At 61.2% G+C, this 17,307-nt stretch overlaps 1 protein-coding gene across 1 annotated transcript; it reads right to left on the bottom strand.

Moving 5' to 3' along the window:
- On the bottom strand, positions 1-16,683 carry PPP1R9B (protein phosphatase 1 regulatory subunit 9B). The gene is made up of 10 exons (XM_046675816.1): positions 14,705-16,683; positions 10,607-10,739; positions 9,168-9,288; positions 7,188-7,292; positions 5,984-6,119; positions 5,259-5,411; positions 5,095-5,148; positions 2,195-2,424; positions 1,756-1,852; positions 1-1,619 (listed from the first exon to the last, which is right to left on the bottom strand). Exons 1-10 carry the CDS (start codon positions 16,100-16,102, stop codon positions 1,566-1,568), a joined length of 2,481 nt encoding a protein of 826 aa, XP_046531772.1. The 5' UTR covers positions 16,103-16,683; the 3' UTR covers positions 1-1,565.
- Positions 16,684-17,307: the final 624 nt, after the last annotated feature.

Below are 17,307 nucleotides of genomic sequence, written 5' to 3'. Positions count from 1 at the left end.
GCGAGGCTCTGGGGGCTGCTTTTATGGGGGCGACCTGACAGAGGGCATGGTCCGTACAAAACCGGGAACAATACATACATATATATATTATATACAGAGACGCGGTCCTGCGGAGGGCGGGGCAGGGGCGGCCACCGGCCGAGAAACAGGAAGCGCCCCGCGGACCCGCCCCCTCCATCTGCCGGGGCGCAGGAGGCTAAGCGCGTGGGCCCGGCACTGTGACAGCCAGCTCTTCAGGGGGTGGGGGCACGTCTGGGGGCTGGAAGAAGGGCTGAGAAATACTGATTGATGGCATGGTCTATTTACAGGGGACAAGGAGAAGCCAAACGGATGGGCTAGGGGTTGTCTGTTGTTAAAAAATGAACAAAAACCCAGTCTGGGGCAGGGGCATGAGAAAGAGGCAAAATGAGAGATGGATTCTGAAAGGGGGGGGGGCCGGGGGGGGGGGGGTCTCACCTCCCTTGGTCCAAGCCCCAATTTGGGGTTACAGTGGGGAAACGGAGTCAATTTCACTTAGGAAGCAGGCTGCCAGCAGGGCAGCCCTGGTCTCCAAAAAGATGCGAAGTAGTAAAATTTTGCCCTCCAGTCAAAACATTGGAAAACAGTGTGGGTGGGGGAGGCTGAGTCTCTGCGATGTTAGTACAAGGCTTCCAGGTGTGGCCCTGGGCAGGGCAGGGCAGGGCCTGGCTCTCCAGCGAGAAATGTCCCCCTTGCCTAAGGCCGGGGTCTTGCAGCCAGGCCTCCTAAGCTGACCTCCTCTCTCTCTGGCATTCCCAGCTTTGGCCAGGAAACCAGGACCCCAGAGGGCACAGAACAGTTCCAGGAGGAGGTTATGGCTATTTGGCACCTGGGGGAAGGGAGGCACAAGGAGAAATTGAGGGCTGCTGCCCCAGGAAAGGGGGAGCTGGGGCCCAGATGCCCTGGACTCTCCCCCTTTCCTGAAGAATATGTGAGAAATCAGTGCAGGGCCAGGCCCAGCCTCCAGGCTCTGGGGTGGACTCTCCCTCCAGGAGGAGGGACAGGGACGGGAGGAGGTGTGGAGGCAACCTCTCCCCAGCGGGAGGGTCAGAATGCAACAGAGACAGCACAATGATGGGGGGAGGGGGAAGGGCCAAGAAGGTAGAATCTCAAGTCAAGAGGCCCAGGGGCCACCCAGGAGCCCCATGGGCAGGAAGCAGCCTCCAGGTGGTGAGATGCTGGGAAAGCCCCCAGCCCCATTCCAGTCCAGAGACAAAGGCTGGAGGTTGTAAAGTCTGGCAGTTTCGTCTGCAGGTCCTTGTGTCCATCCACCACCCAGGCCCACCCTTGACATCCCTTGGCCTCTGTGCCTCAGCCCCATGGGGCAAGGAGGCCGTCCTTCCAGCCACCTCTGTCTGCCCGGGCCACCTTAAGGGGGCCTGTGATATGGGCCCTCTGGTCCCTGAAGCTGGGGGAGGTGGGGTGGAGGGGTGGGGGAGTCGGGGCACCTGTCCCCAGGCTGGTAGGGGGCGGGGTGGAGTTTTGAGGACAGGGGAGGGAGGACAATGGGAGGGGATTAATTATTGTCCGGTTAGGAATGATTCCTGTTAAGTGGAATTGGAATTCCTCAGTGTTTGCAGGTTTCCTTCCAGTTCTGAGATCTAGAAAACAAGGAGGAGAGGGGATCAGGCCTGGGCACCAGGCATGGGTGCTGCCCTGGCTGTCCCCGTGGTAGGCACATGATGACTCCCCCTTGCTCCCTCCATAGGGCCTGGCCCAGGGCACCCCTGGTCCTACCTTGTCCAGGAGCTTGTCCATCTCCTCCTTCCTAGCCAGCTCCGACTCCTCCAGAACCCGGCGCTGTGCAGTCTCCTTTTTCAGGAACTCGATCTCCCTGGGGATGGGCAGGGGACAGACGGGGGGGGGGGGGGGGGTTGGTGAGGGTGTGTGGTCTGGTTTCCATCCAGGGAGTCTCAGGGGCCTCAGCTCCACCTGGGCAGCTCTGCCCCTCTCCCTGCTCTCACGGCGGGAGGCCCCAGGTCTCCCTAAAGCCTGTGGGGCCTGGCTAAGCTGGCTCTGGCACCCAGTCATTCCGAACCCAGGTATCCCCACCATGGGGCCCCCCAACTTCTGTGCTCCTCCCCTCCCTACTCAGCTGGGGGCAAGGAGGGACTGCCACCAGGCTTCTCAGTCCTCCCTGGGCCCAGGACCCCCAGCCGCCAGCCTGGCCACGCACTTCTGCTGGTAGTCCTTGATGAGGCGCTTGGCCTTGCTGTATTTGCGCTCCAGGGCCTGGTACTGGGCCTGGGTCTCCCGCAGGTGCTCATCCACAGCCTGGCACAGGCTCTGGGCCTCGCCCCAGTAGCCCTCCAGCTTCTCCATGCGCTCCTTGTTCTCCTCCACACTCTGCTCCAGCTGGGCCTTCTCCACCCGCCACCGGCCCTTCTCCTGCTCCAGGCTCTGCAGCTGAGAGAGGAAGGAGGAGCCCTGGATTGATGGGGGCCAGAGGGAGCCAAGGAGGACCCCATCCCGGCACCAGGGCCCGAGTCTCGAGATGATTCCTGCAGATATGGAGCCCAGTGCCCCCCAACTACTAACTCTCCTTGGCTGAGCCTGAGAAGTGAAACCTAGAGAGGGAGGAGGTGGCACCTCAGAGCTCCTAGCCAGGGTCCCTGACAACGTACCACACTCCTAGAAGGCAGGAGGCCTGGGTTAGTCACCGACTAGCTCTGTGACTTAGGCAAGGCAACTTCTGTCTTAAGCCTCAGTCTTCCAATCTGTAAAATGGGAGTGATTCCTGCCTTGCCAAGCTCACAAAGGCTACAGTGAGATGGTAAATGTGGAAGATGAAAGAGCAGGGCAGGTGAGGATCACCATTGCCCTCTGGCCCCTCTCTGCAGCTCTGGCCCTGTTGACTAGTCCCTGCTCTGTGGCTTCCTGAACAATCCTGGCTCCTCTCCCAGCTCCCAGGCCAGAGTGCAGACCTCCCAGCCCAAGAGCTCAGTCCTGGAGCCTCTGTTCTCTCTATACTCACCTCCCACACCACCTCTATGCACTCAGAGCCCCAACTCTCCAGCTCCAACCCAGCCTTGCTCCCAACTCCAGCCTCGTCTCCCAGCTGCTCATAGGCACCAGGCCCCAAACACAACCCCCACCTGCACAAACTTATTCTTCCTTTCCAGACCAGCCCACCTGTTAGAAGGTGCCAGCATCTCATTGCCACTCCAGTGCTCAGCCTCACCCCTGCCTGCCCCTCCAGCCTTAGTGGCTGCAAACGCCACTTGCTCCCTGTGCCTCGGCCACAGGGGCTTTCCTACAGACACGCAGACTCACCACGTTCCCTCTTGCCAAGGGCCTTTGGCGTGCTGTCCCTCTGCCTGGAATGCCCCCATCGACCCTCCCCCTTGCCACGTCATTTCCCACTAGCTCACCCTTCAGCTCTCTGCTCAGGGTATCACTTCCCCAGAGAAGTCTCCTGTGATTCCCTCCAACAGCACAGCCCCACACACTCCCCACCTGGATTAGGTTCCGTCTGCTCTAGGAGCTCAGTAACCCCGTCCTCTCCTGCAGAGCCCCGTGTCAGTTTGCAATGGAACAGTCATCGGTGTGCGGACTCTAAGCTGCGCAAGGGCAAGGATCAAGTCTGCTTTTGCCCGTCACAGGGACTGGAGTGGTGCCAGGCACCTAGAGGCCACCCAAGAGACGCTTACGACCTCTGGATCACCCCTCCCCTTCAGGCTCTGCATCCACCCAGGAATGCAGTCTGTCATCTCGGCCTCAGAAATGCAGCTCTAAGCCGCTCCTCCCAGCCATACCCTTGGCCTGTACTCTGGGCAGCCCTCGCTCGCCCCTGCCAGGACACCACCGGGCCTCTAACCTCCAAGTCCTGCCCACCCTCACGCCCTCCTCCTTTGTAGACAGTGACCTTCCCACTTATGGCCACCATATGGCCACAGGGCCTAGGCTAGAGTCCTTCGGGGAGTCAGGATGCTGCAAGCCACAGCCCACCCTGCCAGACGAGCTCTGCCTCCGGCTTCTCCCCTGCAGGAACGGCTGCCACAGGCAGCGGGCCTCCTCCCAAAGCCAGCCTCCAAGCTCACGCGTGTCTCCCTGCCAGGAACACCCTTCTTCTGCCTCAGTCACCTAAACCCTACCCTCCCTGCAAGGCTCAGCTTTACCCTCTTCTCTCTCTGTGCATGGGTGTAAACCCACAGGTGGGAGTGCACACACGCCTGTACCTGGAGGCACCATGTCTGCACGGCCCGTGTCCCCCTGCCTCTCTCCACCACAGTGGAAGCCCCGCAGGAGTTGGGACTCCTAATGTGCAGGCCCGGCAGGGGCCCAGGACAGGCTTCTAATATGGCGTCTGTGTATCTACACGCCTGTGAGTGTGTTGGCACCCAACCTGCTTGTGTGGGTGTCTGTGCATGGCCCATATGCGTGTTTGTGTATGTCATGTGTGTCACCATCTGGTAGCATCAGCACCAGCCCCTCTGTGAGAATGCACGTCCCGTGACACTCTTCCTTTGTGGCGGTCACGCCTGTGTGTCTCACAACAGACGAACGCAGAGGGGTCTGCACATCCAGGCTGAGGCAACTGGGTGTAGTGTCACGAGAAACGTGGGTCCAGTGTCTCTGTGGTATGTCTGCCTGGAGGGGATGTCCCTTGGTGTCTGGTGAGTGGGTCTGTGGGTACTATGTGCCTGGGGTTCAGGCGGGTGTGGGCCAGTGTGTACCTCTGGGGAGTGTGCATTTATCACTGGGCCTGTATGTAGAGGACGTGTATGGGACAGTGTGAACACGAAGACATCTGGAGTGTGACTTGGTGTGCTTCAGGGTAACAGCTGATAGCTCAACTATGCATTGAGCACCTAGTGTGTGTCAGACACTATGCTAAGGACTTTACGTGGATTCTCTTGTTTAATCCTCACAACAACCCCACGGAGCTGGCACTGTTATTAGCCCATATTATAGGGAAGGAGGCTGAGGCAAAGAGCAGCGAGTGATGGAGCAGATGGGTCCAGAGCGCAAGCTCCCTTGCCTAGAGTGGCTTGTTCTGTATGTGCCTCTGGTGGTAGGTGGTGGCCAAGTGTCGGCATGTGCCAGTGTGAGGGTGGGAGTCGCCCCCACTCTTACCTTTCTCTTCAGCTGCTGGATCTCGGCCTCAGTCACAGCATGCTTGATCTGGAGCTGTGGGGCAGAGGAGCAGGTGCTCAGCTCCGCCGCGGGCAGACAGTGCTGCAGGGCAGGACGCTGGCCTGCCTTTGCCCTCCACCGCCCCAGGACCCCCCTCCTCTCACCTCCTTGAACTTGTGCACCAGCTTCTCGGGCTCCATGTCCACAGGGGACAAGGCATCCTCATTCTCTGCCAGCTCGAACACCTCGATGGCCATCTCACCACCCGGGAACGTGGGGCTCAGCTCCTCATCCTCGTCAGTGGCATACTCTCCAGTCTGCGAGGGGAGAACGGAGGCCATGTGCCCTGCCCTCCCCAGCCTCCCTGAGCCATGATGGCCAAGGCTTGGACCGGCAGGAGTCTGCCTGTTTCAGTCTGGGTGTTACCCAGGGTGTGGTTCATGCCTTGCCCATCAGACTGGGGGTCCCCTAAAGGCACAGGTGGTTCTGCCACAAGACTAGGACCCCTGAAGAAACAGCCCAAGCTTTCCCCCTCACGCTACGGGGTCCCCTGAGGTCTGGAGCTGTCTCCTTCCTCAGATTAGGTCCCTTGAGGTTAGGGGCTATGCCTTCCCCTCAGAAGGGGGACTCCTTGAGGGAACTGTGTTTTCCTTGTAGGACCAGGAAGGCTCTCTGAAGACAGAGGGTGTGACTCCTCCCTCGGACTAGGGGCTCTTTGAAGGAAGGGCCTGCATTGCCTCCCTCAGACTGAGGGCTCCCCCAGGATAGGGACTGGTGCTCTGGGCTTCTTTACCAGACCTGGGAAAGTGGCAGAGGCAGGGGATGGCTGTAACGTTCCATCTAGCCACCAGGGGGCGATGATGCTGCCAACCAGGCCAGGAGTTCCTACCTCCTCGTCATCCTCCCCATACTGGGCATATCTCTGCTCCATCATCTCCCGCTGCCATCGCTCCTGTTCCAGGGTCTGCTGAATTAGCTGGGCCACCTCACTCTGCTCGCCTGGCCGCTCCCGGCCAATCATAAACCTGCAGGGGCACCATTGTCATCCCCCTGCCTCTGTCCTCAGCTTGGGTAATGCCACCATCCTCCCACTGGTGCTCCCCTCTCCACACCCAGGCCCTCCCAAGGGAGGTGAAACAAGAGGGCTGAGTCCAGAGGCTACAGAGTGTTAATAATGAATGGGGGAGCTGGGGGCCCTTATTGTGTTTCCTTCCCAGGAGAGTAGAGGCCCACTAGCCCTGAGGGCCAGTTTCGGGGGAGGGGCGATGTCAGCCAAACTTCAGGCTGGGCTGCAGGAGACATGAGTTCAGGAGCTGCCAGAGTAGGGGCTCTTCCCTCACCACGTGGGAGAAGACAAGGCAGCAATGGCGAAGCTGACCCATCCCAGCAGGGCTGGGGCTGTGGAGGGGTGTCTCATGTGCGCTCCAAGGCTCTGAGCTTCAGGAAGGGGCAGGATGATGGTGACTGGAGATTAGGATGGAGAGGAAATAGTGGAACTTCCAGGCACCAGCCCCTCCTCTCCGTGGCCACCCACATCCTGTTTCTCTCTACCACCCTTTCCGGGGGGCAGTGCCCCTCTTGGAGGGGGACAGGGAGTGGTCCCTGAATGTTAGGCCGGAGAGGGACACAGGGCACTTCAAACCCAACCCCCTTGACAGGCCCAGGGAGGAGAGTCCTCCTGGGATTACACAGGGCTGGTGAGGAGGGAGGGATGAAGTGCCCGGTGGGGGAACCCCAACTTGGATGGTATTCTCCCTGCACAGCTTGGTTCTTCAATGAATGAATTGGGAACAGGAAGAGGGAAGGAGAAAAAGCCCAAGAGGCCAGTTTGGAGGCAGGGTGGACGGTGGGCCTTGAAGCCCAAGTGCAGGTGGGGGCCCAGCAGCAGTCAGGGGCTCCGGGTGGGAAGGCAGGCACCAGGCAGGGACACACACAGAGCAATTCCTTCCAGCCGGGAGGCAGTGGAACCTCCTCTATAAACTGGGCCACCCAGAAGCTTAACTGGGTGTGGGCAGGTGGGCAGAGTAGCCAGATGAGGACCGAGCCTCCTGCCTGCTCCCACTCCCCACCCGCCCCACCCTCCCAGCCCTCACCGCACGCGGCCCTTGGTGTTCCGGAGCACGGAGGCTGCAAAGCTCTGGGTCACTCCCACCAGACTCGTTCCATCCACCTCCACCAGGAGATCGTTCACCTGGATCCTAGGGGAAGCGACACTGGTTAGGGGGTCACCAGGGGAACTGTGGCTGGAGTAGAGGTGGCCCCCCTCCCATCAGAAACTCAAGGCTCAGTCCCCACAGGGACCTGGTATTTTGTCTACCTGCACGAAATGCATGAGCCGGAGGATTAGCTATCAGCCAGACCCACCTGTGGACTTTGAGACTCAGGCAAGCAAAGCAGACACAGGCAGCCTCCAGGACCAGGAGTGGTGGCAGAGACACTTCCTGTGACAATCACACTCTTGTCCCCTCCTCCATCACATCCAACAGATTGGTGTGACATCCACAAAGCTCATCACGGCCATGCACACCAGCAAGGGCCCGCAGCACACATGTGACACACAGCCCTCTTACACACACACTTCTGTACAGACCTGAGCTCACAGATTTCCTCCCAAATGCCTGAGACCCACGTAACACACTTTCTCATGTTCACACGCAGTCCCACTGGGTCACCTCACCCTGACATGGGGGCATAGCTCCCCACACGTTGCAGCTGTGGCTCCAGAAGCCCTTGTTCTCCACACAGGGGGATGAAGGGGCGGGAGGGATGCTTGGCCGCCTCCTTCCTCCACTCCCACTTCCCCCGGGGTTGCAGGCCTTCTCTCAGAGCTCCCCCACGGAAGTGGAGGAAATGGCTTATTGTGAACAGCTCACCCCCACATGCCCCGCATGTGGGCATAAGCTTGTGGACACGCTCTCTCACATGCACACACACTCCCCCAACTGCTGCCAGGCGACCGTGGGAGAGGCTCTGGAAAGTTCAAATGAGGGCTAAGGGAGAGAGCAGGGGCAGTCGCCATCCTTTTCTCTGCCCCCCATGCCACTAGGGCTGCAGCGGGCAGAAGCCCCCTGAATGAGGCCATCTCACCTCTAGCAACATGACCCTAAAGTCACTCAGCCCTTACAAGGACACCCACTCACTTCGGTCATATAGAGTGGGGCTGGGTTTGGAGAGACCACCGCAAGGTTGCCCCAATGTCCAACTTACAACAACCTGGGAGGTGCCCTAAAGCCCTTCCCACTTGTCTGCTGCAATACACACAGTAGAGCAGCCCACAGAGGGGACACTGGGCTGCCCAGGACTCCAGGAAGCCCTCCTAGAATACTCTGACCTACAGAACTCATGCCCTCCAGGCTTAGATGCCAAACACAGGCACGCATGCAAGGAGCAGCCTCATCTCCGGGCAACCCCCACCAAATTCTCTAACCACACCACACACCTGGATCCCCCTTGCTCTCTGGGCTCCAGCCATACCTGCCTACTTTCGGTGCCCTACCTGGGACATCTTGCGCACCCACTCCCTCAGCCTCTCTAACTCCTGTTCATCCTACAGGTCTCAGCTCCAACGTCACTTCCTTCAGGAAGCCTTCCCTGATACCCAGAGAGGTCAGGCCCTCCTGTTTTATTCCTTCGTGGCACCTGTACTTTTTCTCCATTTCACCATTTTCTGTGTGTCCACTTGAATGTTTGTCTGCCTCACTATGCAACACTCTCCCTGAGACTAAGGCCCTCATCACTGACTCTCCAGGGCCTGGCACCAGCCCTACAACAGTCAGGGACTTGATATTTGCTAAGGAAAAACAAATTCTCAAAAGCACTCCACCAGGCACACAGCCTCCACACGCGTGCTCTGCCTACTATGGCCCAACACACCCCCAAAACCAGGACACACAATGCCTACAGACAGCCCGCACCCTCGGACCCCAGAATGCAAACACCATAAGGGTGGGGTTTCCATCTGTTTTGTTCACTGCTGTACCCCAGGAACAACTGACCCCGACACCGGGAGTGGCGGATCCTGGCTTGGTGGCCCACCCCAGATGACGGTCGCTCGGGGACAGGGGAGGCGGTACCTGCCATCCCGATGGGCTGCGCCACCCTCAGTCACGGTCTTGACGAAGATGCCCAGCTTCTCCAGGCCCATGTCTGCCCCGGCCCCCATGCCAATGATGCTGATGCCCAGGCCCTCGGAGTCTGTGGAACAGAGGGTAGTGAGATGCCAGTAGGCGGTCGGGAGCACCAGCCGGGGGCTTGCAGGCAACAGAGAGACCTCCCCATCCCCAACCTTCACTCTGGGCACAGCCCCACCTCAAAAAGCAGTCCCTATGATTAGGGAATGTCCCATACCTGGGGACAGGACATCATTCTGTCCATCTCCTCTTGGCCAAGCCAACTAGGATGCCCTTGGGTCACTCACTGTCCTTTGCCCCGCCCAAAGAACAAATGGGTAGCTGAGGGAGGCAGGGGCAGGAGACTATTTGTATGCAGATGAGGGGGAATGGTGGCCTTGGGGATGGGGTGGGGTGGGGGTGGGGCGGCCACAATGGGCTCGGTTTTCTCCCTCTCTAAGCAGTCTCATCCATACTCACAGCCTCAATGACCAAAGCCCTCCTGCTTTTTTTTCCCCGAGGCCCACTCCCCTCTCCATGGTGGCCCCCACCTGTCTCATGGGCCTCTGACATCCAAACTCCTGATGTTCCCCCACAAACAGGCTTTTCCCGTCTGCCACTCCCTCAGGGGGGGATGGCACTGTCACTGGCTGCCATGCCTGGGAGTCACCTGGATTCCCCCCTGCTCCTCACAGCCTCTGCCAGAGCCAAATAACCACCAGAGCCTGCCGATTCTACCTCCCAAGGATCTGTCAAGGCCACCCACTTCTGGCATGGCCATCATCTTGTCCACACCACAGTGGTCTCCCTCCATCCACTTAAGACCCTTCTCCCCACATGGCAGCCTGGTGTGGTCTTTCTAGAATACTTTTCCCCTGCCTTGCAATGGTCTCCAGCTACGAGGCCTTATGTGCACACCCTACTTCCCCTCACTGTCCAAATCTAGCCAAGCCTGTCTTCTCTCTTTCCCACATACTCCCCTGAATTCCTCTTCAGAGCTCAAGTATCTCTTCCTTGGGGAACCCCCACCCCACGTCTGGTCAGGTCTCCTGTTAAATGCTGTTATAGCACACACCCCCCCCCATCCCTTCCCAGCACCTATTACAGAGCTTAAGGACGTAGTTAGATGTGACTGTTCCATTGACGTCTGCCTCCCCCATAGGTCTCCCCTCACGATATGGCCAACATAACCCCCAGGATGCAGCCCACAGTGCTCCTCAGGGACCTGGTAACTGAAGAAGCACAGAGAGCTGCATGACAGGGTTGCAGCCCGTGTGGCTGTAGGGCGCTGACTGGGGCCCAGTGAGAGGTAGAAGCTGATCATGCCTGTGGAAGACCCTGAGGGTCCAGGGCAGAAGCTGGCACAGAAAGGAGCCCCGCTCAGCCTGGTCCCGGTCTCTCACCCTTCTCCAGCTCCACGGGAAACAGCTCCAACCTCTCCACTCGCTTCTCCAGCTCGTACTCAGCTGAGGCCGCCATGGGATCCACGTCCTCGTTGCGACGATCGTAGTCCTCGTTGGAGTAGGTGCTGAACACCTGGGGAGGGGCCGCTTATCAGAACTGGTATGGGGAGGTCGTCAGGGCAGGCTGCGCCACCCACGGCTGCTCCACTCCTGCCATAGGCCTCCCCCGGTCCCGCAATGACCCCAGCTCAGAGCGAAGGCCCTTCTCATTCTGGAGTCCGTGGCGCAAGAGAGAAGGGGATGCAGCCTTGCCCAGTTCATGCCATTACTCTCTCTTGCAGCCCCAACTTGCATGGGCACGGCTAGCTGCAGAAGGAAAGGAAGAGCAATCCTGGGGAAACTGTCAGACTCAGCAACCCAGGTCTTCAGGTCAGAGAGAGGGACCAACAGTCAGGGACAGAGAGACAGTGAGAGACGAGGACCCAGAGGGCGAGACAGACGCGAGGGTGGACACGGACACAGACGGCAGGAGAGTGGAAGGAACAGGCTGAGCAGGAGAAGAGGGGAAGACGAGGAGGGGAGAAAGAATGGAGGAGACGGCTAGGATGCCAGATGGGGAGAGAGGGGGGAGCGGGTGTGAGATGCAGGGAGGGGGAGGGGAGAGCGATGGATGGAGAGAGGCAGAGGGGCACCCAGGACCCAGTGCAACCTGAATGTGAAGTTGAGGCCGGGGTAGAGGAGGGAGGAGGGCAGGACCGGGCAGGACCACCTCCACCTCAATGGAGAAAGGGCAGGCCCTCTACCTGAGGTGGCCCTCAGCTGGCAGGAGCGGGGAGAATGCCAGGCCCCCGTGGCCTTGCCTGCATGGCCAGGCCTCTGCCTCCCTCCAGAACTGCAGCTCTCTGAGGTCTGCCTCTTATTCCCAGCGTACTAGGAGGCCCATCTGGCAGGAGCAAGGAGGTGGCAGCCTCTCTGACACTGTCCACAGTGAACCCAGACTCTGTGGGGACCCTAAGGCCAGCCCTGCCTTGTTGTCCCCCGGACCCCTCTCCTGTCTCCCTCTTCCTGTTTCTCAGCACAAAGGGGAATTCCCCAGCCTGACCCTCTTCCAGAAAGAGAGAAGGCAGGGCAGGGCCCTAATTCTGGGCCCAGGCAGGGGTGCCCCCAGTGGGAGGTTAATGAGCACCATTTGGGGTCCCATGACGTGTTCGTGCTTCACTGCCTGCAGCGACAGGTTGGCACCATTTGGAGCCAAGTGGGGGCGAGGAAGGGTGGGAGCAGCTCTCTCAGACGGCTGGGCCTGAGGCCTGAGGAGCTGGAGTGGGGCACCGTCTCCCCCGAGGCCCCTGCCAGGGCCCCCTCTCCTCCAGGAACAGGCCCCATGGGCATCCCAGCGGACAGCGGCACTCCTGTGTCCCAGCCTTTGTTTGGGCTCGCTCCATGTCACCCCCCAGCCCCCACCACAGAGGCTCACTCCCACGGTGGGGGGTTCCTAGGATTAGAAGCACAGCTGGGAGAAGCCTATGTGGTCACTTAATTCACTGCCCTCAATTTCACAGCATCAGAGAAACTGGAGCTCAGGCCCTTAAAGCTCATCGTCAATTGTGCAGTGGTGGGACTGTTCTCCTGACACCTGGCCAGCGGCCTCCAAGCCCCCCTGGAGGGACGGGCCACCCAGGCTGCACATAGTGCAAGACGCCAGGTCTGCTGCCAAGGTCACGTGGGTTAGCCAGTGGCAGAGCAGGATGAGACTGGGCCCAGCTGGGCCCTCGTGGGGGGGGGTCACCCGTGACTTTGTTCCTATTGCACACAGGCCCCAGGCCCTAGGTCAGAGGCTGGCATGAGCCTGGACCTGGCAAGCGAGGTTTGGCCCACTTTTGCATGAGTCCCCTGATCCTCACCCTCTGCTCTGGCAGACAGGGTCCCTTCATCCCTCAGGCTTTGTGGTGGCGCACACTGACACACACACTGTGACCTCCAAACACCCTCACAGCCTGTCCTGAGCTTTGCCCTCCTCTCTTTTCTCAGTCTGTCAAATCCCGCCCTCTGCAGCAAACCCAGGCCTCAGGCTCAGAGGCCCCAGATCACCCCTCACATTGCCCACCCCTATGTGCCCAACCTATCAGAGGGCCGTGGGCCCAGCCCCCCGACCCCAGGTGACAATCTGAAGTTGGGTTCTCTGTCCTCAGCAGAAGCCTCCATAAAGGCAACAACTGGGTCATCGGCAGGGCACAAGCCCCTGGACTTGGTATCAATGCAGGGCAGGGGCAGGGAGAGGGAAAAACTGGGACCCACCGCCAGGGTGGGGAGGAGGAAATCCCCAGCAAGGTCAAAAGTCAGACACACCAAGGCAGCACCACACACCACTGGCTTCCACACTTTGCGAGCAGCGGTCACCAGGGAGTCGGGGAGCACTGCTCCAAATCATGTGCTATTTTTTACACAAAAATCAGGATAAGGTGTCAAATATAGACAGTCAGAGGCCCAGGACTGAAGGACCAAACTCTACCTCTGAGGGGATCATCTCTGGTGGTGGTGGTGGAGGTGGGGTTCCTGACTCCCTCAGGGGTCCCCACCTGCTTCCTCAACATCCTAAGAAACACCATAATCCTCCATTCCCGCCAGGATCCCATCCTCTTCAGGAGGGGAGGGGGTAAGAAAGGACTTGTAAGGTCATAGCCCGATGAAGGGGCTGGCCTGGCAGCAACAAGCATGGTTCAGGCCTCTGGCTGGGGCAGGAGGTGGGAGAGGGCCAGAGGTTAAGATACCAGGGCAGGGGAGAGGAAACTTGGGCAGCTTCAGTGTCTGGGAGTAGTTATGGAAACTGCCAGCAAACAGATGAGGGTTTGGCTGGGGAGAGCTAAAGGCAGGGTCCAGGCCAGGGAAAGTCCAGGCGCCTGGACACCGCCATGCAGCGGACCTGGCGCTGGGCACAGCTGAGCCTGGGGCGCTAAGAAAGGCCATTGAGGCTGAATGTGCCAGCCAAGAGTTGGGGGGGGGGGGGTCTGGGGTTCTTATTTCTTCCCAGGGGATGTCCCCTGGCCCATCAGCACCCCTCTGTGGTTCTCACCCCTGAGGATCTCAGGCACTGGCACAACCCACAAAACAATCACCAAGAGTGGGGGTAGGTGGGGGGGCAAACTGAGACCCCAAAATGGACAGTTCTCATTCCTCTTTCAGGGGACCCAGAGAATGTGGCAAGAGCACTTGAAACCTGCCAAGGCCACGGGGGGCTGTCCTATTGAGTGGCCAAGAGCAAAGGCTGGCAGGTGCTGCCAGGAACTCTGGGGGGGTTCCCAACCCCACCCCCTCCTCCTCTGAGCCCTGGGGAAGGCCCAGCCTGGTCAAGGGCCACACAAAGTGCCTGCTCCCTTTGGAACCCAACATCTCCACCTTGGGGAGCTGGCCAGCACAGACCCCACGGAACAGGGCCCCAGCCCAGGCTTTTCCCCCACCCCAGTCACATGGCCCCAGCCCAGCTCACCCTCACAGACCTGCTTCCCTCTTTCACTTCTGCAAAGTTGGGGTGGGGGTACACACAGGATGGAGGAAGGGCTGCGGTCCACTGCACGGTCCCCTGCACCTTCGTTTTGGGAAGTTGCTGCCTTCTCCCTCCCTCCCCCTAAGCAGCTCCAATACGGGGAAAGCAGGGGTGTTTCTAAGCTCCGCTGACCCCTCCCGCCCAGAATGGAGTAAGGACCAATGTGGGGAGACTTTCCTGAGGACACACACACACACACCCCTTCCCACCACCCATTCCAGTTTCTGGAGGAAGAATGTCTGGGAAAGGACGAGAAAGCAGGTGCCCCAGGACTTGCGTGGGGCAGGGCGGGTGGGGCCCTAACGCTGGGCGGGGCAGCAGGCAGGGGAACCTGAGGGCAGGTCAGGGCAGGCCACCCCCTGTCTCAGGTCTGAAAATCTTCCCCCTCTGACAAACAGCTGGAACTCCCCCACACCCCTCTCAGGGTGGTAACTTCTGGGAAGGGGGCTGGGTGGCAGGGGCTGACTCAGCCTGCCAAACCCGGCTGGCTGGCGAGGCGGGGGCGACGGCGCGCACGTGGCAGGGGCGGCGCGGGGGCGGGAGGGGGGCTCACTTACTTGGATGGGCGCCGTGCTGAAATGGATCTTCCGGCTCGGGGCCGGGTCCTCTTCCTCCGAGAGCCCTGGGATCTCCACGCACCCCGACTCGGGCTCGTAGGGGGGCTCCCCATCCTCCTCATCTTCGTCGTCGTCCTCCTCCAGGGCACTGCCCCCAGAGTCCTCCCCCAGCCCACTATAGGCGCTCACGTCCACCAAGTCCGCCTCCGAGAAGTCCTCCTTCTTGGACTCATCTGCCTCCTCGGGGGCCACGTCCGGGGCCCGTCCATTGCCCACCCCTCTCTCAGGCGCCGCCAAGGTCGCCGCCGCCGCCGCCGCCGCCGCCGCCGCCGCCTCCTCGAGGGCGGCTTGGGCCTTCTGCTCCTCCGGCGCGGGGCTGGCTGTGGTTGCCAAGGTGCTGCCATTCTCCAGGGCCGCGTGGACCGTCACCTCCGCCTGGATCACCTCCCCGGGCGCCGCCTCGGCCTCCGACTCCCCGCTCTCCTCCACCTCCACCGGCTTAATCTTGCGCACCTCCCGGGGCTTGGGGGGCGGCCGGGCGGGGGCCACTCGGTGCTGCGGGGGCTGATGCCCTCCGGGGCCGCGCTCCTTCTCGGCTGGGGCATCCCCCGACGGGGCGGGCGGTGGCGGTGGCGGCTGGAACACGCGGGAGCGCTTACTGACCAGCTTCGAGTTGACTTGGGGAACCCCGGCGGCCGCGGCCCGGGGGATCCCGGGCCCACGGTGGAGGCCGGTCCTCGAGTCGGCCTTCTCAAAGACGGCGCTGAGCTGGCTGACCGTCGGCGACACGGCGTCGGCGTCCAGCTTGTCCAGCGCCTCGGTGCTGCCGTTGAAGCGCACCACGACGTCCAGCTTCCGGTCCTGCAGGCCGGCGCGCTCCTGCCTCAGCAGCCGCCGCGCCGCGGCCTCCTTGTCGCCGCCCGCGGCCGCCGGGGCGCTCCGTTCGAACAGCTTCCGCGTCTCCTGCAGCCGGGACGGCGGGTGCGGCGGCGGCACGGGCTGCGCGGAGGGCGCGGGCTTGGAGTCGAAGCGGCTCACGCGCTCCGACACGCTGGTGCCCAGCTTGAGCAGGGCGCTGTGGTCCACGTTCTCGTTCAGGCTGCTGGCCCGCGGCAGCGACAGGCGCACGCCGCGCTCGGGCGCCCGCGGGGCCTCGCTGGGGCCCGCGCCGCCGCCCGCCTCGCCCGGCGGCCCCGCCGTCGTGCCCATCTGCAGGAACATACTTTTGATGCGGTGGACGTTGGAGCCATATTTCTTGTGGTGGGCCGCCTTGGGTGCCTCGTCGGGCCCGGGCGCGTCGGGCGGCTTCAACGCCTGGATGCCCGCCTCGTAGGCGCTGCGGTGCGGGGAGGCGCTCCGGAGGGGACCCCCGGGCCCCCGCGGCTCCGTCTTCATCATGATGGGGGGAGCCGGGTTCGCATCCCCCCGCTTCCCGCTCCCCCCCTCCAACAGGCGGCTCGCCAAGTCGGGACCACCGCCCCCTCCCCCCGAAAAAAGAAACCCCGAAAGGCCTTTTTAGGCTCCCCCCCAAACCAAGCTGCCAAAAACAGTTAACCCTGCTTTAAAAAAGAAAAGAAAAAAAAAAAAAACCCTCCCAGCGCCCTGTGTGGGTCGCCTCCCCCAATCAAGCTGCCAAAGACAGCCAGCCCCTCTTCCAAAGCCCGAGCGGCCTGTACGGTCGCCCCCACCCAAAGGAGAAAAGCGGCGGCCGGGCCGGTGGGACCGCGCGCCCTGCCCGCGAAGCAGCGGCGGAGGCGCCGGCTCACATCGTCCGAGGCGGTGTCAGCGGGGCTGGCAGCCCGGGCGCCCCCCACCCCGGCCGGGGGCCTTGGCTCTCGGGGGGCCCGGCACCCCGGTGCCCATGGCTGCTCGGCTGGCCCGGGCCGCTCTGCCGCCGCGCCACCCTCCCTCCCTCCCTCCCCCCCGCGCCCCGAGCCTCGGTCTTTCTCTGGCTCTGCCGGAGCGGCGGCTGCCCGAGACCGAGCGGCTGCCCTTCTCGCCGCCGCCGCTGGGGGACTGGCACCTCTGGGTCCTAAAGGGATCGGATTTCCGGGCCGGAGTCTGAGCCCTCCCCTTCCCCTCCACCGAATGTATCCCCTCCCCTGCCCTGCCCTCGCTGACAGCCTTCCGCTGACCTCGACCCGGGCCGATTCTCTTCAGCCCTTCCATCCTGACCTCTGAAGGCGGCTATCACAACCCACATAACCGCACCCCGTTTCAAATTGGGGAGAGGCAACCCAGCCACAGTGGTCTGAGGGCGGCCCCTCTCCACCCCAACGTGAAGGGACATTAGTGGGAGGGGCAAAGGGTCGTTTCCTTGAAGGTCTTTTGAGCTCCCTAGTGTGGTTCAAGGCCATCAGCATCAAAATCTGGGTGCTTCAAAAATTTTAGAAATTCCAATTTCTGGGCCCTCCCCAAACTTTGGTAAGCAGAATCTCAGAGGCAAGGCTGGGAATCTGCATTTAACACTTTCCCATTGGGAACTTTTTGCACCCTTTAAGGTGTGAAACCTTGGCCCAGGGTTGCTGGCCTTGTGCTGGAGGAGGAAAGGCGATGGAGAAAGATGGTCCTTAGCACCCAAGTGGCAGCCCAGAGCTGGCCTT

The sequence above is a fragment of the Equus quagga genome, chromosome 11 (assembly GCF_021613505.1).
Source record: "Equus quagga isolate Etosha38 chromosome 11, UCLA_HA_Equagga_1.0, whole genome shotgun sequence".
Taxonomy (NCBI): domain Eukaryota; kingdom Metazoa; phylum Chordata; class Mammalia; order Perissodactyla; family Equidae; genus Equus; species Equus quagga.
The sequence above is the reverse complement of the archived record's forward strand: the minus strand, read 5'-3'. Positions and strand labels throughout refer to the sequence as shown.